Source organism: Carcharodon carcharias, chromosome 6 (assembly GCF_017639515.1).
Source record: "Carcharodon carcharias isolate sCarCar2 chromosome 6, sCarCar2.pri, whole genome shotgun sequence".
Taxonomy (NCBI): domain Eukaryota; kingdom Metazoa; phylum Chordata; class Chondrichthyes; order Lamniformes; family Lamnidae; genus Carcharodon; species Carcharodon carcharias.
The window spans coordinates 171,343,712-171,368,178 of NC_054472.1; the positions used below are offsets into that span (position 1 = coordinate 171,343,712).

Here is a 24,467-nt window from a genome sequence, read left to right on the forward strand (position 1 = left end):
CCAATTAGTTTTAGTAGCAGAGCAGATTACTTTCATTAGTGATTGTGGAAGCAAATCCAGTCATTAAGTGCTATTTCACTCACCCGAGACTATTTGCCCTGGTTCAGAACCAACTTATGGTGAAATGAACCCATTGTTCTGAGAGTTAAATATCACCCTGACAAATAGCAGGAGTCAGGCACAGCTGGTACAACAAATACTGCAGCAGGAGGTTTCAGAGCCGATAACTTACTGGGCCTGTACAGTGATGTTGAAAAGTTCACCAGCGCTCACAGCCGGAGGGGAAACAGTAGTCCAGAACAGGAAGCAAACCATGTATAATTGTACTGAGGGAAATGTCATTTAGTTTAACAATTCCATATTTCCAGTATATTGAAACAGGCTTTTATTACCCTTAATCACAAGCAGCTAAATAAATACAATCACAATATAATATTACTGCTTGAAGCACCTTTAATTATTTAAATGCACAATTCAGCGGGCTGTTCTGAGGGTCTACTGGGTAAAAGATCCTGAGCCTTATAGACCAGGCATATTTGTGCTAAGTCAGCTGAGGTGGCAGTAGAGACATTAGAATTGGTTTCAATGAGGCTGAAGTCACATCTTGTGATATTAGTAACAAGTGCATTAACATAATCATGATATATTTAAACCAAATTAACTTCTTTGATATGAAACACCCCACGCATGGACTTTCAAAGTGTGGGAATATTAGTAGGATGATAGACTGTTACTGATAATCTAGTTTCAAGGATTATGTACACAATGTTATCAGTCACAGAGCCAGGGAAGAGAGATCCCTCCTTGGTTTAGTTCTGTTGCTTGCTATAACAAAAAACAGGGATAGTGGAAATGATACACTGTACATTGAAATTATTTAGAAACAGGAAAATGCCGTTATGTCCAACAAGCTGACACTTGACAGATTAACCTTACTGACGTGTCCCCTCACCATACTCAGTCCTTTCTTTCAGAGGAATACATCACTCAGTAAGAATTTAAGAAGCAAGAGGTACTAATAACACTGTTGTCAATGATAAGTCTTGATCTTGACATCAAGCTGACATTCTAACATGTTTTCATTAAAATTCATTAAATAGTGCAGCTTTTTAAGTATCAGTAACTGCAATGCTTCACCCATAATATAAAAGCAATTTAAGGTGACAGGTGCTAATTGTTCATTTCATCACAAATATTAAGATTACTACCTGATAGCTCAGTTGACAAATTCACAACATTATGTAATACATTTTTTCTTCATTTGTGGGGCGTGGGTGTTGCTGGCTAGGCCAGCATTTATTGCCCATCCCTAATTGCCCTTGAGGAGGTGGTGATGAGCTGCCTTCTTAAACCACTATAGGCCATGTGGTGTAGGTACACCCACAGTGCTGTTAGCGAGGGAGTTCCAGGATTTTGATTCGGGGCAGTGAAGAACGGTGATGTTGTTCCAAGTCAGGATGGTATGTAGCTTGGAGGGGAACTGCAGGTGATGGTGTTCCCATGCACCTGCTGCCCTTGTTCTTCCACGTAGTGGATGTTGTTGATTTGGAAGGTGCTGTCAAAGGAGTCTTGGTGAGTTGCTGCAGTGTATCTTACAGGTGATACAAACTGCTGCCACTATGCACTGGTGATGGAGGGAGTGAATGTTTAAGGTGCTAGATGAGGTGTCAACCTGGAAGTCCCTGGTATATTCTTTTGTTCTCATGGGATCATACAGCACAGAAGGAAGCCATTGGGCCCATCATGCCAGTGTCTGGTTTATACTGAGTTAACTAACCTCAGCTAGGAACAATGGCACTACAATAGTTTCAGTGCCCCAGCAGAGATGGGGAAAAGTTCGGCCCAATCCGCTATCAGTGTTGGAGAGTTTGTAATCGTGACCATCGAGTGTGGATGGGATTAGATTAGGGGCAGGATTTTCCAGCCCCGTTCACTGCTGGGATGGTCCAATTGAGCCAAATGGACTTTTGGCTTGGCAGTTGAATCTCCTGGTGCTATGATGGAGCCGGAAAATCCCAGCCTCGGTCTTGTGACCATCCCTCCCAAAATGAATTTGTCACCTGAAGGAGAGAAGTGGAAGTGGGAAAACGCAAATATTCACGTGCTATTTTTAATCACAATTATTATTTTATTAAGACACTGCATAATAAAACCTCCATTTGAAGAAAGGCTTGAGAAATTGTGGCTGTTTTTGTTGGAACAGAAGATAATGGGACGATTTGAAATTTGAAAAGATGGGACAGAGTAGATAGGAATAGGCTGTGTTCAGTGATTGAGGGATCTAGAATTGAGGGGATAATGATATAAGGTGAAATGTAAGGATTATGATCGGGCGCATGAGACAGCTTTTTACACAGAGAGTTGTGGGACTGCAGAACGCATTACTAGGGTTACTAATTGAAACAGGTACCATGAAAACATTTAAGAATAATTTAGATAGGTGGCTAAGGGAAAGGGAACTAAAGAGATAAGGAAAGAGGATGGGCAGCTGGGAATAGGGTTCTTGCTCCTGCAGAGGCTAAATGCCAACACAAGCTGGTTGGGATGAATGGCATGTTTCAGTTTTGTTAAATTATATGCAATGCTACATAAAAGGGCGTAATGCTGAGCATCCAATATGTTCCCAAAATGTACAATCTCAGACTAAACAAATGTGACCCTAAAAAGATTAAGAAACAAATTAAAAGTGAGACTCAGAGGACCTGCAGGGAGAAAAGAGAAGGGGCTGTCTGGGATGAAGGCAGGAAAATGCTGAGTGACTTGGGGGAAAAGAAGCACAGCAGCTCAGGCCATGTGTAATATTAAAAAGCTCTTTCTACACCCACAACCACAAGAAGGCAGTCAGAGAAGCGGTGAAAACCATAAAAGATGCAAACGGATTTGAAACTGAAGATGAACATAAGTGTTCTCAAGGGAAACGTGAGAAGCATACCCTCTCCAAGCTGTGATATTGCAAGTGAAATCAATGTCTTAAATGTAAATGAGATGAACGGTGAGAAACAGGGACGACATTCATACACTGGAGTCAGTGCAGAAAAGAGAATGAAAGCTGATCCCCATTGTCACAGGTCTGAAACTCTGAGGAGGAGCTGGGGAAACTTGAGTTTTTCAACTGGGAAAGGAAGGAGTGGAGAAATTAATTTAAAAAGGTTGTGAATATTGTTCGTGGTATAAAGCTAATGGATTTAAATTGTGCAAATAGAAACAGGAGACATAAATTCAAGCCAGTAATAGGTAACATGAGGATTGATAGTAGAGAATTCTTCTTCACATAAGGATCAATTTGTGGAATAAACTTCCAGCTAGAGTAGAGGAGGCTTAAAAACCTGGAATTATTTAAGAAACAATTAGACGTTGTAAAGCGGTTTATATAAAGAAATTCCTTAACGAGACAGGTTATTAAGTATTTGGAATGATTTTTTTTTTCAACAGCAAGCACATAGCTAGAATATCTGTGCAGTGCAATTACTGGCCCCTATTTGGACCAATTTGTTCAAGGCACCCTGCTGAATTCGGGATCTGATCGGAACAGACCATTCATTGTATTATTTTAAGCAGCTGCTTGACATCGCTGGCTGAACAGGACTTCCACCACGGTTGGGTCTATGAGGGTGGAAATATCCCCCAAATCTTTTTCATTGCAAGCAATACGCCTCAGGATGCGCCTCATTATTTTACCTTTGGAGAAGAAAGAAATCATTGATTAAAAATTTGTTCTGTTTTTAGTTGGACGCTTTTTACAACTGGTCTTAGTTTCACGTGCTGCAGTCTCAATACTTCATGGTGACACATGGTTTACCTGAACGGGTTTTTGGGAGCCCAGGTGCATTTTGTATGAAGTCAGGCGTTGCTATTGGTCCAATCTTTTGTCGTACTACAAATTTAAAAAGATATAATAAGAGATTTTAGTAAGTTTAACAACATTATTTTCTAGTGATTTTGTTTTGTTGTTTGTCTAGGTGAAGAGCATCAAATGAGTTCGGGCATCAAATGCTTCCAGAGCAGATGCAATACTATTTTTTTATAGCAAAAAAATCGTGAAGGTCATAAAGTGCCACCCAATGTACCAGTGCAAAGTTTCTCACATCTGCATCCTTGTGGCATGACTAATAAGTGCCACAAAGTGGGTAACTGAGGTTTAGTTGGTAGCACACCCACTTCCGAGTCAGAAGGTTGAGGGGCCCAGTTCCAGAGCCCAGAGCACAAGAAGTAGGCTGATCCTCCAATGCAATTCTGAGAGTGTCAGGGGCGCTGTCTTTCAAATGAAACATTAAACCAAGCAGATTAGCTATTACCCCATTGCTGCTTGTGGGACCTTGCTTTGTGCAAATTGGTTGTGTTTTCTACATTTTTTTATTCATTCATTCATGGCATGCGGACTTCGTTGGCTAGGCCAACATTTATTGCCCATCCCTAATTGCCCTTAAGAAGTTGATGGTGAGCTGCCTTCTTGAACTGTTGCAATCCACGTGGTGTAGCTACACTCAGGAGTTTCAGGATTTTGACCCAGCGACAGGAAAGGAACAGTGATGTAGTTCCAAGTCCGGACGGTGTGTTCCTTGGAGGGGAACTTGCACATGGTGGTGTTCCCATACACCTGCTGCCCTTGTCCTTCTAAATGGTAAAGGTTCACATTTGGAAGGTGCTGTCAAAGGAGCCTTGGTGAGTTGCTGCAGTGCATCTTGTAGATGGTACACACTGCTGCTACTGTGTGTCGGTGGTGGAGGGAGTGAATGTTTGTGGATGGGGTGCCAATCAAGCGGGCTGCTTTGTCATGGACAGTGTCAAATTTCTTGAGTGTTGTTGGAGCTGCACTCAGCCTGGAAAGTAAAAAGTATTCCATCACACTCCTGACCTGTGCTTTATAGATGATGGACAGGCTTTGGGGAGTTAGAAGGTGAGTTACATGCCACAGAATTCCTAGCCTCTGATCTGCTCTTGCAGCCATTGTATTTACATGGCTGGCCATGACTTTTTTGGTCAAGAGTAACCCTCAGGATGTTGAATGGTTGGGATTCAGTAATGGTAATGCCATTGAACATCAAGGGCAGATGGTTAGATTCTTTCTTGTTGGAGATAGTCATTGCCTGGCGTGAACGTTACTTGCCACTTATCAACCCAAAGCTGATGTTGTCCAGGTCTTGCTTTATATGGACACAGTCTGCTTCAGTATCTCAGGAGTTGTGAATGGTGAACATTTTGCGAACATCCTCACTTCTGACCTTGCGTTGGAGGGCAAGTCATTGATGAAGCAGTTGAAGATGGTTGGGCCCTGGGTACTACCCTGAGGTACTTCTGCAACAATGCCCTGGGACTGAGGTGATTGAACACCAAAATCCACAACCATCTTCCTTTGTGCCCGGTATAACTACAACTAGTGAAGAGTTTTCCCCTGATTTCCATTGACTCCAGTTTTGCTAAGGTTCCTTGATGCCATGCTGGATCAAATGCAGCCTTGATGTCAAGGGCAGTCACTCTCACCTCACCTCTTGAGTTTAGCTCTTATATCCATGTTTGGACCAAGGCTCTAATGAGGTCAAGAGCTGAGTGACACTGGCAGTATCCAACCCAAGCATCCATGAGCAGGTTATTGCTGAGTAAGTGCCGCTTGATAGCACTGTTGATGGCACCTTCCATCACTTTGCTGACGATCGAGAGTAGGCTGGTGGGGCGGTAATTGGCCAGGTTGAATTTGTCCTGCTTTTTATGGACATTACAACAATGGCTACAGTTCATTGACTGTAAAGTGCTTTGGAATGTCTTGAGTTCATGAACTGTGCTATATGTACTTTGTTTTTTTTCAGTACGTAGCTGAGTTTAAGTAGCAGATCTGAACAGCTTGTCACATGAAGTAGACAACATTCATAGTCTCAAGACTTTAGGAGTTATCCAATCTTGGAACATGTCACAGATCCATTGCTGCCATGAATGGTATCAAGAACTTTCAGCTAGGAATTTTAAATCAGTGAAGAAGAAATCTAATCACAGAAAATACTGGACATAACTGGCGCAGTCTGTCAGCAATTGGAAAAGTTCATCACAACACCCAGTGATCTCTTTTACAACTGATGGCTGACCTGCTGCATATTTCATGATTCAACTGCCTTTCTTCTACAAATTTTAATTTCCGTTCACATAAATTTTCAGCAGCCGACTCTGTTTTTCTTTCCCATTTGTCAGCACTTTCTCTCTGCCTGGTGATGCACTGTAGTCTCATTGTGAGTCTGCTGTAATGTATTTCCATTCCTCACTTCTACCCCACTCTTAATGGCATTGACAGCAGCTCCTTGATTTGTAGATGACATTAACCATCATTAAGTGGCAGTTTCACAACACAAACGTGCTGCACTCAATGCTCTCAGTAAAAGCACTGTAATTCAAGAAGGAAACATCAGAGAACGTGTTGCAAGGGGAGTGGAAGTAGAAGTGAAAGCTCCACACCATGGGTGGGGTTCTCCGGCCCCGCCCATCCCCAGGATCATCCAGTCCCATTGAAAGTCAATGGGCTTTTGGCTGAGCATCCGAATGTCCAGCGACGGGTCCCGCCATGCCAGGGCTCAAAAATCCCGGCCCATGACTCAGTCATCCCCTGGCTTTGCTGAATCAGCATGTTGCAGTGAGAGAGGCCTCCAGCTCTCCTGGACTATGAAACACATCAGCCACAGCTTCTGCCTGATCACTCTCCAGTAGCTCTTGATGTAAAGTGTACACATGTGACAAGCTTATGGACAGAATTGGCTCAGCTGTAAGGACGCTATGGCCTAATAGCCCACCATGAGCAATGCCCATGTTCATTTATGAAGAATGGCTAATTGTACGCCAATATGAGCTTGAACCTGTAGGTCGGTGTGTGTGTGGGGTTGGGGGGGTTGGGGGGGGGCGGGGGGGGGGGGGGGTGGCGGTGGTAGTGCAGGAAAGGGGGAAAAAATGGAAAAACAGAGACATTTGAAAAGGCACTGCAATAAAAGCAACTCATTGGATGAAATGCTTCCAAGTTATATCATGGCTTATCAGATTGAAACAAACACAAGCTTTTTGTTGACATATGTTTAGAGGTCTGCCTCATCAAATTTCCTCCCCCTTCATGACTAATTGATCAGAGTTCATTCAGGAAGTAACAAGCAACGTGGATAAAGGGGAACCTGTGGATTTGGTATACTTAGATTTCCAGAAAGCATTTGACAAGATGCCACGTCAAAGTTTACTACACAAAATAAGAGGTCAAGGGTGTAGGGGGTAACATATTAGCCTGGGTAGAGGGTTGGCTAGCTAACAGGAAACAAAGAGCAGGCATAAATGGGCATTTTCACATTGGTAAGATGCGACAATTGGAGTGCCACAGGGATCGGTGTTGGGCCTTCAACTATTTACAATCTATATTTATGATTTGAGTGGAGGGACTAAATGTGCGGTTATGAAATTTGCTGATGACATAAAGATAGGCAGGAAAGTAAGTTGTCAAGAAATTGCAGAACTCTGCTGTACAGAGGAGTCTGGGTGTCCTGGTACGTGAGCCATAAAAAGTTAATATACAAGTACAGCAAGTAGGAAGGCAAATGGATTGTTGTCATTTATTGCAAGGGGAATGGAATATAAAAGTAGAGAAGTTTTGCTATAGTTGTATAGGGCATTGGTGAGACCACATCTAGAATACTGTATACAGCTTTTGTCTCCTTATTTAAGAAAGGACATAATTGTATTAGAAGCAGTGCAAAGAAGATTCCTGGAATTAAGGGGTTATCCTATGAAGAAAGGTTGGACAAGTTGGGCTTGTATCCATTGGAGTTGAGGAGAATGAGAGCTGACCTTATTGAAACATATAAGATCCTGGGGGGTCATGACAATGTGGATGCTGAGAGGATGTTTCCCCTTGTGGGAGAGACTAGAACTAGGGGACACAGTATAAAAATAAAGGGTCTCCCATTGATAATGGAGATGGCGCGAATTTTTTTCTCTCAGAGGGTCATTAATCTGTGGATTTCTCTTCGCCAGAGAGTGGTGGAGGAAGGGTCATTGAATATTTTTAAGGCTGAGTTAGACAGATTCCGACTGACAAAGGAGTCAAAGGGTATAGGGTGTAGACAGGAAGCAGAGGCCACATTCAGATCAGCCATGATCTTATCAAATGTTGGAGCAGGCTCAAGAGGCCTAATGGCCTACTGCTGCTCCTAATTCGTATGTTCATGCTCAAATTTTCAGGCAGAAAGCCTCTTCACCACTGAAAGCTTAATAAGTGTATTAGTAAAATCAGATAGAAAAGCAAAGATTCTCCATCACAGGAATTTAAGGAGCTTAATGACATATTACCAGCTTTTGTACACACACTTAGGAGGGAGAAACTAGATCATCTTGCAGTGACTTGTAAAGTTGAAGGTAGCTGAGCAAGAGGGAGGCAAAGGAGGAATAACAGTTTAAGAAGCAGAACGGATTTGAGAACAACACCAAGATGTTGGCTGTTCTCAAGGACCATGAAAACTGGAGAGCCATGATTGCAGACTTTGTCAAAAATGGCACCTGAAGAAGAGAAGAACCAGCTTAAAAGAAAAGGACAAGTTTGTTAAATGATGTAAAAGCTCATCTCAATCATGAAGGTATTACAGAGAACCATACAGCTGAACCCTGGGCTTCCATCTTGTGGCTCCTGCTCGTTCTCCATCTACCTGAGCCACATCTTTCCCAGTGGGGCAGCCAGCAGGCCCTTCCCATGGCCCCTTCGATTGGCCCTCCCTCGTCCATGTGCCGCTATCCATCCCTAATTCAATGGCAAACTCAGAGGCAGCGTGGCTCCCTCCTGTAAAGTAAAGCCGACAGACTGCATGGGTGTCGGACCCTGATTTGGTCCTGACCACGGGGCCCCCAGAAAATTCAGCCCGTTGTCACTGACTCCCCAACTATTGTGGAAGTAGCCCCATTCTGCCAAGCAGCTATTCGTTACTATTGTTTCTAATCCCTGCTATCATCCTGATGCAACATTCAAACACACTGGGCTATCAGCCAAGATTTTATCCACCCAAGGATCCTTAAAGAAGTGGGAAGTGCTTTGTGAGGCTCTTACCCATATCTTTAATAGTTTTCTGAAGCCAGGACCTTTCCTTGGACTTTAAGAAAGTTAACATAATTGCAATTTTTAAAAAGGATGATAAGGCAGTAACTATAGACCCATTAGCTTGACATGAATAATAGGTAAGTTACTTGAAGAAATTATTAGGGTTGATAGAGAAAGCCTTATCAGAGCCTTATCAGCACAAGTGGCAGAATAGTAGATCATGTTTTATGACCTTTATGTTTTCTGTCCTTTCCCCCTCCCCCACCCCACCACCACAAGGGCCATCTGCTACTTGTTCATGTTGTTCTTTCACAGAGTGCTGACCCTTGTTCTGCTATTACCACATTCTGTTTCTTATCTTTATGCCACCATCAGCACCTTTTTTAGCCCTTACCACTCCATTAACACTCCCTTTGTCTTTTTACACATGACATCTTTGTCAATCTCTCCTTTGCCCCCACCTATCACTAGCCTTCTATTCAGCTTCACCTGCTCCATCCCCCTTAAAGAGTATAAATTTAATCACATTTCTACTTCTCTTTAGCTTTGAAGAAGGGTCATACAGACTCGAAGTGTCAACTCTGTTTCTCTCTCTACAGATGCTGTTAGACCTGCTGAGTTTTTCCAGCATTTTCTGTTTTTGTTTCAGATTTCCAGAAACTGCAGTATTTTGCTTTTATTGTCACGTTTTGTGAACTTGATTGAATTTTCTTAAGGGATCTCCAGATTAGTGGATAAGGATAAGCCAGCAGTTGTTTGCCTGGTCCTTTGGGGAGATTTTGACAAGGTGCCTCACAGGAAGCTTCTCTATCTGAGGTTGACTCTTGTGGAAGCAACGGCAACCTCTTGCAGAGGACTGAGAATTGGCTGAACTCCCTTCAGCAGAAAACTACAATCAGCGCATTTGGTTCCACTCAAAGACTGATTACCAATAGTGTTCCCCAGGTTTTGGTGCAGAATGTCTACTATTCACTATTGTTATGAACAATCTCAATGTTGGCATTGGTGGAATGATCCACAAGTTTGCAGATTATACCAATGTGCACATGTTGGGGCAGTAGAGGATGTTTAAATACTTTAAGCAAATCTTTATGTATTGGAAGAAGGAGTCCAGATTTGGCAAATGATGTTTAAGCCTGGAAACGTAGTGTTGTGCTTGTAGGCAGATCAAAAATGTTAGCGATCAGGGCTCACACTAACAAAGTTATGCAAGGCCAGAACTAGGTTGGATGCTCAGCTGCCCTTCTTTTCTAAGAGAATAGTGACTTGTGGGACAGGTTGCCAGCTCAATCAGTGAATGCTGACTTGCTGTCTTTTTCTAGACCTGTTTCTGGCTTTGGGGGAGGCCACATTGTACAAGAGGTTGGTATCCTTATAATATAAATGGTACGTATATGTGATCTCCTGGACCTGATATGATTGCCTAATGGGATCAGAGAAAAATATTCTATATTTGCTTTTTCCCTACTTATCTGGTTTGCTGCCTCACCCAGGAGATTAAATGGCCCCAGGTGGGTGGGGAGTGTCCATATTGTCAGGTATTACAATTAGATGAAAGAAGTTATATAGGCCAATGGGTCTTTCCCTGTCCTTATGCCCTGTTGTCTTCTGCTATCCCTATGAGCAGCATCTCTTTTTTGTTGCCTCTGCTCCATCTCTCTCTAATGCTGCAGCCCATAGGTGAACTGCAACTATGGCCCCCATGACCGGGAGTGCATGATGTACCCAGAAGCCTTATGTCCAGCACTCCTCCCTGCAGACTTTACCAAATTCTCTGAGCTCTTCCAGCGATCCAGTACTCTGCAAACTCTGCAAAGAGCTGGTTAATAGTAATAAGCAACTAGTTGGATGAATCCCTTTAAATAGCACAGATGAGCAATCTGTCATGCAGCCGAACACAAGTTCAGCTGTGTATATGTTAACTAGAGCAGCAAGTTTGAAAATGGTAGTGCCGGTTCAAATCAACATTAGACTGTGACAGACAAAGCAATCTGCCTACTCTACATTCTTCTTAACACCACTCTATCTCTTGCAGCAGTGTGCGCAACCCAACACTCCACTATTTTTCATTTCAACTGACTCCAGTAGCACCAAAACCGCTCCCGTTATGGTGCTGCATTTTCTGTCCTATGTATTTTCAGTCTCAAGTTTCTCCACCCTCTTCACCTCTTTCCATTGAGTGTAGATTCCCATTCCTTGCTTTTTCACCCTAAACACATCAACACTTCAGGAAGGACTGAAAAATATTAATAGGTAAGCAACTATATGACTAGCATCAGGAAAACAGGTGGAGTGGTGGGAAAAAAACATGGATTAGACAAGCTTAAGATCATTTAGATATCTAAGACCTATCTAAGACAGGCCTATCAAAGAATACAGTCCAAAAGATGGGAATGTTAGGAAAAGTTTACGCTTGTTAATCTAAAATGAAACATGAACTCTGGGAACACACAAAGGACAACAAATCAATAACAGAGGTGTAGGGCCAGCCTCCTCCCTGCCACCATCGCCCCACCCCCCAACTCAACAGGCACTATGCTCTGTCAAGGAAACTATACCCAGAATATCAGCTTGCCTCCCCTGACACTTCACTTAAGACGGAGATGTGGAGTGATTTCTTCCCTCAGAGAGCCATCAGAGCCTGGAATTCTCTTCCCCAGAGAGCAGTGGGGGCAGGGTCATTGAATATGTTCAAGAGTAAATTAGACTGATTTTTGATCAATAAGGGTTATGGGTTAAGAGTTATGGTGGTGGGGGCAAGCAGGAAACTGAGTCAAGGCCACAATCAAATCAACCATGATCTTATTGAAGTGTGGAGCAGGCTTGAGGGGCCAAACTGCCTACTCCTCATATTCCTTATGTTCTTATGTCCAGCAGGCCCACCCCTATCCAAACCTCCCTTATCGTAAAGAAAATGTTGGATAAAGCTAGAGGTTCTAAGCTTATATTGAAGTGTGTTTTTGCTAATGGGTTCCCCCCTTTGGAGCCTCATGTCCAGTGCAACCTAAGCCCTGTCCTGCTAGGCAAAGTTACCTTTGTTTTTCAGTTCATCTGTAATGGACTGAGTCAATTCTCTTCCATCCTTTAGGGTGACAAAACAGTAGATACATTCTCCCTTCACAGGGTGTGGATGGCTCACCACAGCAACTTCTGCTACTGCATTGTGCTCTGCCAGGGCTGATTCCACCTCAGCGCTGCTCAGCAGGTGACCTGTTGGTGCAAAAACAAAGATGTCAAAACACACATTGATGTGGTGAGTAGGACAAGTCATTTGCCGCAGCAGGATGATGTCCCCGACAACATTCCCTGGGACCTGGTTTCGAATCCCACCATGGCAGATGGCGAAATTTGAATTCAATAAAAATCTGGAATTAAAAGCCTGATGACGACCACAAAACCATTGGCCATCTGGTTCACCAATGTCCTTTAGGGAAGGAAATCTGCCGCCCTTACCTGGTCTGGCCTACATGTGATGCCAGGCCCACAGCTTTGTGGCTGACTCTTAAATGCGCTCTGAACAAGGGCAGTTAGGGATGGGCAATAAATGCTGGCCTTGCCAGCAATGCCCACATCCCATGAATGAATAAAAACAAACGAGCACTATTTTAACTGGGATCTGAGTAAAGAAGCCTTCCCACCAACTAAACTCCAGTCAGAGGAAGAGAAACAGAAAATGCTGGAAAAACTCAGCAGGTCTGACAGCATCTGTGGAGAGAAAATAAGAGTCGAGTCCGTATGATCCTTCTTCAGAATTTTTCCAGCAATTTCTGTTTTTCTTTCAGATTCCCAGCATCCGCAGTATTTTGCTTTTATTCAGTCGGAGTAAGATCTGTTAGGGCCTCTCAAGGAGGTTTTAGGTCTCTCCTACCTCGATCATCTGCTCCCCTCACTTCCCTAACAGGAGACGCCCTCCTGGAGCCATACACTTATCTGAGTGCAAGAGGGAAGCCAATGGTCATCAAAATATGGAGCATGTTAATGAGGTTTAGGGGTTAACATTGCTATAGGTCCAATCTGACATGGGCGGAGAAGCAAGAAGCCAGTGGGTTTCCTCTGAAAATCTGTTGGTTGTTAAAGTCTGGTAATTGCTTAAGCATTCTTCAATATAATTTTTACTTAATCATTTTTCAGAATGTGTGCATACCTGGCCAGGCCAACATTTGTTGCCCATTCCCTATTGCCCTTGAGAAGGTAGCGGTAAGGTACCTTGTTGAACCATTGCAGTCTGTGTGGTGTAGGTATGGTGCTGTTATGGGGGTGGGGGGGACAGTCCAGTGAAGGAACGGTGATATAATTCCAAGTCCAGATGGTGTGTTGCTTGGAGGAAACTTGCAAGTTATGGTGTCCTTGCTCACTTCTCCCTCCATGGAGGTTCTGCCAATGAAGCTTTGGCAACTTGCCACAGCACATCCTGTAGATGGTAAACAGTGCAGCTATGGCACACTGGTGGCAGAATGAGTGAATGTTTGAATTGCTGAATGCAATGTCAAGTTCCCTTTCAAGTCACGTACCATCCTGACTTTATGATATTGTTGCTGGATTGTCCCCATCCAGGCAAGTGCAGGGTATATCATCATACTCCTGACATGTGCCTTGTAGATGATGGAAAGGCTTTGAGGCTTCGTCACAGAATTCCCGGCCTCTAGTCTGTTTTAACAGAAGCAGTAATTATGTAGCTGTTGCAGTTGAGTTTCTGGTCAATGTTGATGGTGGGGGGATTTGGCAATGATAATGCCACTGAACGTCAAGAGGAGGTGGTTAAGTTCACTCTCATTGGAGATGGTCATTGTCTGGCAATTGCATGGTACCAAACATTACTTGCAATTATCAGCCCAAGTCTGAATGATGTCCCTTCTTGCTGAGGAGTTACAAAAGAGGCTGAACACTGCAATCATGCAATGGTTTTATGATTGTGGGAAGATCATTAAGGAAGCAGTTGAAGATAGTAGGACACATTCAGTCATGTGATGAGAGAGCTGGGAGTTAGCCAATGAGAATTCACAAAGTTTATTCTTGTCTGTGTCACTATTGTTTTGGTTACGTAGCCATGGTGTCCTCACACCTTCCCTCTCTTCCAGCCTGACCCTCCTCCTGGGGTATTGTGAAGTTGGCGAAGGCCATGCATCACTAACTATGGCTGCCAGATAATCAATAATAATAATCAATCAATACACTTTAATTGTCCTAATGTGCTTACAATAGCTTATACATAACCAAAATAAAAAGAGAGAATTACATCAGCAATACCACACCCCATGTCGCCGCAGTGCAGCACCAATATCACAGCCAAAAAATGGAATAAAGAGAGGGGCAAATAGAGAAAGAGTCTGAGATCTTCATACTCCCTTCCCGGCATAGATACAATGGATAAGAATGTGGCAATTTCCTCCTAAATTGCTCCTGCATAAGGTATTGGTGGTGCATTGGGAATGGAGATGAGGCAAAATGCAGAGTTTTGGGAAGCTCTCCTATCCCAGGTGGACATAGTTGTCAACAGACACTTGGCCAACCTAGAAATCCTGATATTCCACTGCTCTGAAAAGCTCCAAGCCAAGGAGACTGCCCACTTTAGCTGGCCCAGCCTACCCTTGTACAAAGGAGTTCTGGCCCAAAAGCCCCCTGTTGAGCAGCAATGTGCCAGCACAGCAACATTCATCTCCCAGTCCACGCAGTCGCAGATCTAGCGCTGACCGAAGAACTGAACCATAGAAGTGGGGGTGGGTAGGTGCCCAATGCACTGGACAGCTGAGTTCCAGCTGATATAGCTACACTGAGCCAGGCCACTCCCGCACTACAAATTGCTGCCCCAGGGGCTTCATCTCCCAGCCCACGTGGAGCCTTCTCTCAACCCACCACCACTTTAAAAACGTTCCAGAAAAAAACATGATGCATGACACAGGGAATAGGAAAAGAAACTGCCATACCAGTAGATTGCAGCCCCTGTGGCCCTTGTGGTATCCAGAATTAACAGGTATCTTTAATCCAAAGACCTAAATCCTAGAAATATGGCATAATATTGGAATATTACATTTCCAGGCTGACTAAAGACTTCCTAAAGGGACACAAGTGCAATCCACACTATCCACAGGCAATAAGTGATGAATTTCAACAACATTCTCTGGGATACACAGTGACGGCATGCTGTAATGTAGGAAGAAATCCATGGAAATAACATTTCAGTAGATATCAGGCGTGACTCAGTGGTAATACTCTGGCCGCTGAGTCAGAAGTTTATGGGTTTGTGTCTTGCCCCAGAAACTTGAGTACGTAATCTAGGCTGACAATGCAGTGCAGTACAGAAGGAGTGTTGCAGTATCAGAGATACTGTCTTTTGGATAAGATGTTAAACTGATATTCTGTCTGCCCTCTCAAGTGTAAAAGACCCCATGGCACTATTTGAAGAAGAGCATGGGAGTTCCCTCCAGCATCCTGGCCAAAATGTATCTCTCAACCTACATCACTCAAGCAGATTATCTGGCCATATCACCTGCTATTTGTGGGAGCTTTGTGGTGTTGTGTTTGCCATACTATAACAGTGACTACACTTTGAAAGTGCTTCATTGGCTGTAAAGCACTTTGGAATATTCTAAAGTTGTGAAAGGCACTTTCTAAATGAACATTTTTTTCAATTTGTATATACACACAGACATTCCTATGCTGGTCAGAAATAACATTTGACTGTTTTTGTTTCAATTACAACCAGGTCTGAACAAACTGATAATCTAGTAATGAAAAGCTATTAAAATTCCTACCTGAGACATTCAGCATATCATCTATCCGTCCAGTGATCCAGTAATAGCCATCTCCATCTCGCCTGCAACCTGGACAATAAATCTTTCTGTGAGAAACAGTGACAGTCACTTAGCTGCAAAAGATGCTCTTTAATTATTTATCCATTTTGACAGATTGTAAAAGAAACTATAAGGAATATACTTAAATGTCGCTTTAAGTCACATTCATGCTTCAAAAATGAATCACACCGGATGCTGTTGCTGCTTTTCAGATCAGTCTGAAACATTATTTCAGTTCAATCTGATTCATTAATAACACTGAAAGAAAAGCCAGGAATATACCTTGGACCCCCACCCACTATGTGTTCCCCCACCAGCTCCTCACACAATAAGGGAAAGCAAAGTCTGGAAAATTCCACTCCAAGCCCCTCAGACAATCAAATTCAGGTGCTTGAATTCAATCCAGGGGATCACAATGACCATGTGTATGTTAACTTTGAAACCAATTACCTTCTACACAAGCCAGGAGCCGACACTGCACAATCCAGCAATGTGTTCTGGAGGGTCACTACTCTCTCGGGAAAAGGAATACCATCTGATATGTAAGTTATTCCTACCATGTTTTAAATTCATGCCCTGCTCCTCACCAATCTGTCCAATTAAACTGCTTCAATAGCTATGCAATCCAGTCTTCTCATTACTTTGTATAACTCTATCAAGTCTCCATATCGCTATAAAGTAAATAGGCCCAACTCTTCAAACATTCTTGCAGCCCTCCTCTGAACCTTTTCTAAGGCCATTATGTCATGTGTCGGAGTACCAAAACTGAGCCAAAAAGATGTGGTCCAACCAAGGATCTGTTTGAGGATAGAATTACACTTCACAAATGACTTGTATTAAATGGCTCAAACTAAATTTGCATGGTGCATTCTGGATTCCCCCCTCCAACTATTTTATCCCTTTGAGCCTATTTCCCTGCAGCCAGAGTGGACCTCCTGTTTACGAGTTTTTGACTGCCTTTAAGTAGCATCAATCAAGTGTGGCTTCCTATCCCCATAAACAGATGCAGCTAAAATAAGCAGCGCAGGGAGTACGGGTTGATTCATTGTAATGATCCGACAGCACGTGGTCCCTGGTCCAGCCCCGCTCTCAGGCACAGTCAAATTTCCAGATCTATATCTTGTCCTCTGCTTATCTTCTCCCTGCTTTAAAGTTTGATGAATGTTTTTAAAAGTCAATAATTGTAAGCAAGGGATTGTGTAGCCCAGGTTTTGAACTTTTCGTATCCACCATTAGATAATACTTGAATACATTAGTTATTGTCAATCTTGCTTGCACCAATAAAGTATTATTGGGGAAGAAAAAAATTTAAAAATAAAAATTTAAAACAATTCCCTAAAGGTAAACAGGTCATTCAAATCAGAATATAAGTCCAAACATGCATCATTGAACACTGATGCCTTACACTGGCATATGTTGTACCAGCAGAATACATCCCAGTATTGACGCCAACATTTCTTCAGGATTGTGATTTCTTGATATTAAGGAATCAGAAAAAGCATTTTCAGTCACTCAACTTTGAACTGAACACCTGTCACCCACCCAACAAATACGGGCTCAGCAAAACATAAGTTCATTCAGCTTCACATGGAAACAAAGGCCTACGTTTAATGTTAAAAGTCATTGAAAGTGAAATAGTCATTTACTGTCTCCAGTCAGGTAAAACCCTGGGAACTGCTTGAAGTACGTTGTCTCAAAGCGCTCATTATCTCCATACACAGTACGCAGTATGGACGGCCAAGGTTGTTTGAACACCTGAAACAAAAATGAAACAGGATGATCACACCAGTTAAAGAAAATTATCTTCATAGCACTCCAGAAGCATTGACACATTGTGCAGTGTGTTTCTTGCTTACATTATTATTCTTATAACTGTATTACATCACCACATCAGTACAGTATCAGCCCATGACTCACTCTTGTCTCTGAAGGTTGTGTGTTCAAATCCCACCCCAGAGACTTGAAGACAAAAATCTACATGATGCAGTGCTGAGGGAATGCTGCACCGTCAGAGATTCCATCTTTCACATGAGATAGGATTCAGACTATCAACATCCTGGCGCTTACTATTGACCAGAAACTGAACTGGACTAGCCATATAAATACTGTGGGTGGAATCATCCCAGATTTGCACCAAGTGCAGTAGCAGGCAGGAAAAAGAACCTTCTTCCCGCCGGCTGCAATGGCGGGTTTTCACATCGTGTCATCCCAATCCCACAGCATTAATTATGCATTCCTGGGAAATATGCCGTTTCCATGGCGTGTGGGCTCTCATCCACCCACCACGCCACCACCTTGCCGCTTCATCATGCTGGACACCATTTTTAAAGTGCAGCCGCGCGCACACCTCTCAGTGCTTCCAGCCCAAGACTGCTGCACAGAAGACATGACCCCGAAAGGCAAGACGTCTGCAGCCTGCCCCGGTTTAATGACTTATCCCTCGAGCACCTTTTGGACAGAGTAGAGGCCCACTGTGATGTCCTTTACCCCGGCTCTGGACACAGGCAGGACAGCAACATCATTAATCCAGCATGGGAGGCAGTGGCAGCGGTGGTCAGCGCCAATGCCCTGCAAAAGAGGACAGTCACCCAGTGCTGCAATGGGATGAATGGTCTCATCCATTCTGCCAGGGTAAGTCACTCTTCCCTTCATTCTCAACTCATAAAGTCACAAACTCAGGTGAATATTTTGCTAAAATTTCTATACTTATTTCAGTGCATTCCATTGTTTATTCCCAAGTGTTTTTTTGTTGCAATTGACCAATTAATTTCTTCCTTTATTTGGAATAAGAAAACGCCTAGAATCCGTAAAGTTTTTCTACAAATCCCAAGCCTTTGGGTGGTTTGGCACTACCAAATTTTCAGTTTTATCATTGGTCTGCTAATATCCGTAATATTTCTTTTTGGCTTCATTCACACTCGGCTAGTTTAGCGTGGGTGCAATTGGAGGCAGCTTCCTGCCAATCCACATCTCTGTGCTCCTCCATTCCTTTCTCAACCAGTCACTTTTCTTCAAACCCCATCGTTAGACAGTCACTTAAGATTTGGACCCTGTTCAGAACACACTTTGGGCTGCAATCTCTCCCTTTATACAGCCCTATTAATGCAAATCATTTATTTCCACCTTCATTAGGAGATTCTGCCTCCCAAGTCTGGCACGCAAAGAGGCGTTAAAACCCTTGCTAACTTGATAATATTTTTGTTTCTTTTGACTCTCTGTCTCTCAGAAATATGATCCGACCCACACACACTTCTTTCACTATTTACAAATCAGGTTTCGCGCACAAAAACATCGCCCAGTTTCCTTTATTGCCCCCTAAATCACCGACATATTATGTTAGAATTAAATCCTTTTGTTAGGGGGTTCAGTTCCAAATCGTATTCTCTAAATTTTTTCACTACACTGCCCTTTGCTTTCTACCTTAAAAACTCTTTGGGAGCAAAATTTTGACTCAGACTTATCAGAAGATAACTGGAAGCCTATTCTCTCTCGTGTACATCCCTCATCTGTATGTGCAAGACATGGGCTGCTGCAGTTTAAAACCTAATATCGTATCCGTCTATCCAAGGTGAAATTATCTAAGATTTATCCAAATTTTGACCCAACCTGTGATAAATGTCATACTGTCCCAGCCTCTCTAATTCATATGTACTGGTTGTGTCCTAAATTGGCTTTGTTTTGGACAAAGATTTTTAGATCTCTCTCACATATTTTCAGTAGTGACATTGAACCTTCTCTAATTATATCACTCTCTGGAGTGGAACCAAATGACATCCCTCTTACAAAAATTCAGACTGATGCGCTTGCCTTTTCAACTTTATTGGCGAGACACACTATTCTATTAAAATGAAACCAGTCTGCCCCACCTTCGTTTACTAATTGGATACGTGATCTTAAGCAGAATCTTAAACTTAGGAAAATAAAGTATACTATAAGAGGTTCCTCTGGTGGATTTTATGTAGCTTGGCAATCTTTCTTAGATTACTTTGGGGAACTGCAGCTCTCTACTTTCATATAACTGCCCCTAATTAGGTGTTATGTATTATATCAGGTGAAACTATACCTGTTCTATGATTGTTGTTGATTTTACTATTTAGTTTCTGGGAGGTTGGGGAGGGTTTTTTGTGCTTTCTTCCTTTTTCTTCTTCTTCTTCCTCCTTCTTCTCTATTCCTTAAGAAAGTCACTCACAAACCCATCACACATCCACAGGGATCTTACATCTGAAGGGATAACACCACTAACTCTCTCACACACCCTTAAATCTCCATCAGACTCATGTCCTTTGGAGCTTGTGTCCTCACCCCGCCCATGGCTCCACTCACCACAAAAGCATTGCCATGTGTCCTGCTCACATTGTCTCCATCTGTTTTCATGCAGGAGAAGCTGGCTCACAACAGCAGGGAGAGGTCCCAGATAAGGGATGGAGTCGCCCACATTAGGCCCCTCACTTACTTTGAGGAGCGTGCCATCGCACTAACTGATGAGGATGTGGACAATGCCTATGGTAACAACGAGGTCAGCAGCAAACAACCACGTGAGGATCCTGCACCACATCATCCCTCTCTCAACATAACTGTGAGTGCTCTCACTCCTGTTTTTTGACTCTGCTGCCATGCAATACTTATCACTACTTTTGTTCACAGGAAGTTCTGCCAAGCGACCAACACCCTTAGCCAGACAGTCCCTCAGCTCCATCTAAGTCCTCACCTCCAGCCAAGAGGATTCCTCATCCATTGAAGAGCTGGAAATAAGCAGCCTGGAAGACTCATCACAGCGCTTACCCACACCTTCCACCAGTGCAGAGACACACAACTTGGTGGGACCCAGATCTAGAGCAGGCTCAGGTTCACAATCTGGTGGTAACTGAACAGACATGTGTCTGCAGCAGGAGGAGGCAGGTTCAGCCAAGCTCCCTGGCACTCAGAGGACTGCTGGGAAAGAGGCATCTTTGAGGGCCAAGTCAGTCTCTGGATTTGGCCTGTCAATTCATCCTGAAGAGCCAGGAAAAGGGAGAGGAACATCACGCAGAGCTGTTGGAAGCCCTCAGTAGAGTGGCCGCAAGCCAGAGGAGTGTGCCTGATGAAGTGGTGCCCAAATGTGTATGCATGGAGGTCTCCGTGGGAAGGATGGAGATCCTGGCCCAGCAGAACTCAGATTTGCATGCAGACCTGCAGTGGCAACCCAAGTGGGAAATGGGGCACCTTAATGTCCAGCTGCTCCTTCCCCTCAAGGAGTCAGGCTGGAGCCCTCAGGCACCCGAAGGGAGGAGGAGCAGCAGCTGGACACCCCTGGGTTATCCACACAGGAATCTCAGAGGCTGTCCGCTCCCTCCATGTTCCCTTTGCCTGTGACACCCTCAACCTCACCCTCTGTCACCACAGAGGGAACAGCTGGCCCATAGGAGGACAGCCAAAGCAAGCCAGGCCCCCAAGGCATCGGCTCTTCAGAGGATCCACACCAAAAGCATCAGAGGTAACAGGGACAACCAATGCACAGGCTGTCTCCACCCCTGCTGTGGATGTCAGAGCAGCAACTAGAAGTCTAAGGCATTCAAAAGTTAAGAAATTCTGATCACAGTTGGTTGCATGGGTGAACACATTTTTGTCACTTTACAATCTGGAAATATTTTCACTTTCACTGAATAATGTGTGAAATTGTCTTTCAGCTTCATTGACAGGCTTCGTGAGTCCTCCCCCTGCATCCCCCCCACCCCCAAACCCCCACTAGCAGCTCACCTGCATGCAGAGTGATTCTGGAGGGAGAAGTGTGTGTGTGTGTGGCAGGGCCTTTCGGTGCCTCGTACAAGCACTTTCTCCCATACACGCGGAGCCTTCATCCCTCACACTCATCTCACTGTCCTGAGCATTTTCAATGCTGCCTGCTGGGGTTCTCTTTCATTTGTCCATCTGAGCTCATCTTCATCTCCGCCCAGCCACTGACTGCTCTCCCATGCAGCACCTGATGTTGCCCACCAAAACCCCCATTTCACTTTCAATTTGGACACCATGATGCATCTAACATTATTCTTCAGGTCTCCTGTCCTTTCTCCTCCCACAGGCACCCATTTCCTTTCCCCAATCACTGTCGACTCCACCCCTGGCATCACCTTCCATCTCCCCTCCGTGACCTACCAGCCACAACACTTGTCTTCCGGGGATGTCCAGGTGAATGTGCACATTCCCTTCCTTCCTGAAAATCCCACCCCCATCCACATTCACCTCTCCGATCTCCTCCTTTCCACTCCAGGGTCCATGTCTGCCTCCAAGTCCCCACCAGCCACCCTTACCATCCCTTCTACTGATACCGCCACATCCTCACCCTCCCACACTACCGCCTCACTCTGCCCTCGGGCATTCTAACCATTCCCTCGTACCATAACCACCCTCAGTTCGGTCCCCAGGAGGCAATCATGAGTTCATCAGACCCCCTCAGTGACACAATCAACTGGATATTTCCCCCTCCGGACTCCTTCCCCACACCCCCCACCCCCCCACCCCCCCACCCCACGCCGCCTCAAGACTACCCCCCGACCATCAGAACCTTTTCCGCCCCAGACTCCAACCCCCTTAATCTTTCCTGATGCCCCCTCCGAGCTCCCCCACCCACAGACTTCTCCTCTTAGTCCTTCACCCTTCTGACTCCTTCAGACACCCTTACTTCTTCCTCCAGCCTTACCCCTTCCCCCTTCCTGACTCCTTCTTCCACCCTCACTTCTTCCTATACTCTTACTCCTTCCTCCTCCCGGACTCTATCCTCCCCGCAGACTCCTTCCTCCCCCAGACTCCTTCCCTTAGACCTTCCACTCCCCTTACACCTATCTTCCCAGTTGCCGTCTTCTCCCCTGTTACTCCTTCCTCCCCCATAGTCCCTCTCCCTTCCCAACCTCCCCCCGACACCTTCATTTCCCCCCTCCAACCCCAAGTCCCCCCAACGCCTTCATTCCTCCATATTCCTCTACGTCTCCACCACCCACCGGCACCTATTCCTCTCCCAGTCGACTCCTTGACCTTCCTCTCCCACCCCCAGATACACCTTCTTCTCCCAAACACAGCTGGACCTTCCTCTACACCCCCTCGACCATCATCTATTGTGAACAGACCCTCAACAGTGACTTTCCATCTTCTGTGAGCTGCTTTGCGATGGAGCCATGTCCATAACATGGACATTCCTCCTTCGACAGCACCTTCCAAACCCACAACTACAACCATCTAGAAAGACAAGGGCAGCAGATAGATGGGTACACCACCACCTGGAAGTTCCCCTCCAAGCTACTCACTATCCTGACTTGCAAATATATCGCCATTCCTTCACTGTCGCTGGGTCAAAATCCTGGAATTCCCTTCCTAACAGCACTGTGGGTGTACCTACACCACATGGAGCGGTTCAAGAAGGAATATTACAGGGTGCATGAATACATCGCACCAGCAGAATATGCCCAATATTGACACAAAAATTTCTTCAGGATTGTGATTTCTTGGTGTAAAACAAATGGGAAAAACATTTTCAGTCACTCAGTTTTGACCTTCTCAAGCACAATTAGGAATGGGCAATAAATGCCAGCAACACCCACATCCCATGAACAAACAAAAGAACAACATAACTATTTTGAAGAAGAACAATGGATTCTCTCTGGCGAATACTTATTCCTCAATCAACATTACTCAAAAAAAAAGTATTTATTTCTATTCTATCATGGGATGTGGCCATCACTGGCTGGGCCAGCATTTATTGCCCATCTCTAACTGCCCTTGAGAAGGTGGTGGTGAGCTGCCTTCTTGAATTGCTGCAGCCCATGTGGTGTAGGTACACCCACAGTGCTGTTAGGAAGGGAGTTCTAGGATTTTGACCCAGCAACAGTGAAGGAACGGCGATATATTTCCAAGTCAGGATGGTGAGTGACTTGGAGGGGAACTTCCAGGCGGTGGTGTTCCCATCTATCTGCTGCCCTTGTCCTTCCAGTTGGTTGAGGTTGCAGGTTTGGAAGGTGGGCATCAAATTCGACCCCATGGGTGCTGGAAATCTGAAATAAAAACAGGAAATGCAAGCAGCATCTGCAGTGAGGGAAACATTTCAGGTTGATGACCTTTCATCAGAAACTGAAACATTGTGCTGGATTTTTCGCAGAGTCAGGGAGACACTGGGGACCGTTGAAAATGGCAGCCAGGACCAGATTCCTGGCACCCACAATTTTCGGCAGCGTGGGCTAAGGGTGCGGGCTGGTGCGGGTCGCACGTCTGCACCAAGTACTTCAACCTGGCTACCCCATCACGGGGATAGGTATCCCCTAGCCCTCCGCAAATCTCATGGAGTTGGGCCAGGTTTTCGATGAGCCTCACAGGTGTCAGGAACCAAAGGGTGGAATTGTCCCAGATTGGCCCTAAGTGCAATAGCGGACGGGAAAAAAGTCGTTTTACCCGCCGCCCGCAATGGTAGGTTTTCACGCTGTATCGTCCCACTCCCACCTCAGTGATTATACAGCCGCAGGAAACACGTTGTCTCGCTAGCAGGTGGCCTCTGATTTCCTGCCACTCTGTTATTGTGCCACTTCCTCACATAGGGCGCCACATTTAAACTGCAGCCGCACATACACTTCTCAATCCCTACAGCACAGGACTGCGCTGATGAAGAC

General features: G+C 44.5%; 1 protein-coding gene across 1 annotated transcript in view; it reads right to left on the reverse strand.

Moving 5' to 3' along the window:
• Positions 1 to 1,164: 1,164 nt before the first annotated feature.
• acss2l (acyl-CoA synthetase short chain family member 2 like) overlaps positions 1,165 to 24,467 on the reverse strand; it is a 114,997-nt gene continuing 91,694 nt past the window's right edge. The window contains exons 14-18 of the mRNA XM_041189963.1: positions 17,484 to 17,592; positions 15,799 to 15,867; positions 12,080 to 12,256; positions 3,800 to 3,874; positions 1,165 to 3,678 (exon numbers count right to left, since the gene is read on the reverse strand). Of these exons, the coding sequence (XP_041045897.1) occupies positions 3,551 to 3,678; positions 3,800 to 3,874; positions 12,080 to 12,256; positions 15,799 to 15,867; positions 17,484 to 17,592 (558 nt within the window). The 3' untranslated portion in view covers positions 1,165 to 3,550. The remainder of the gene's footprint in view (positions 3,679 to 3,799; positions 3,875 to 12,079; positions 12,257 to 15,798; positions 15,868 to 17,483; positions 17,593 to 24,467) is intronic.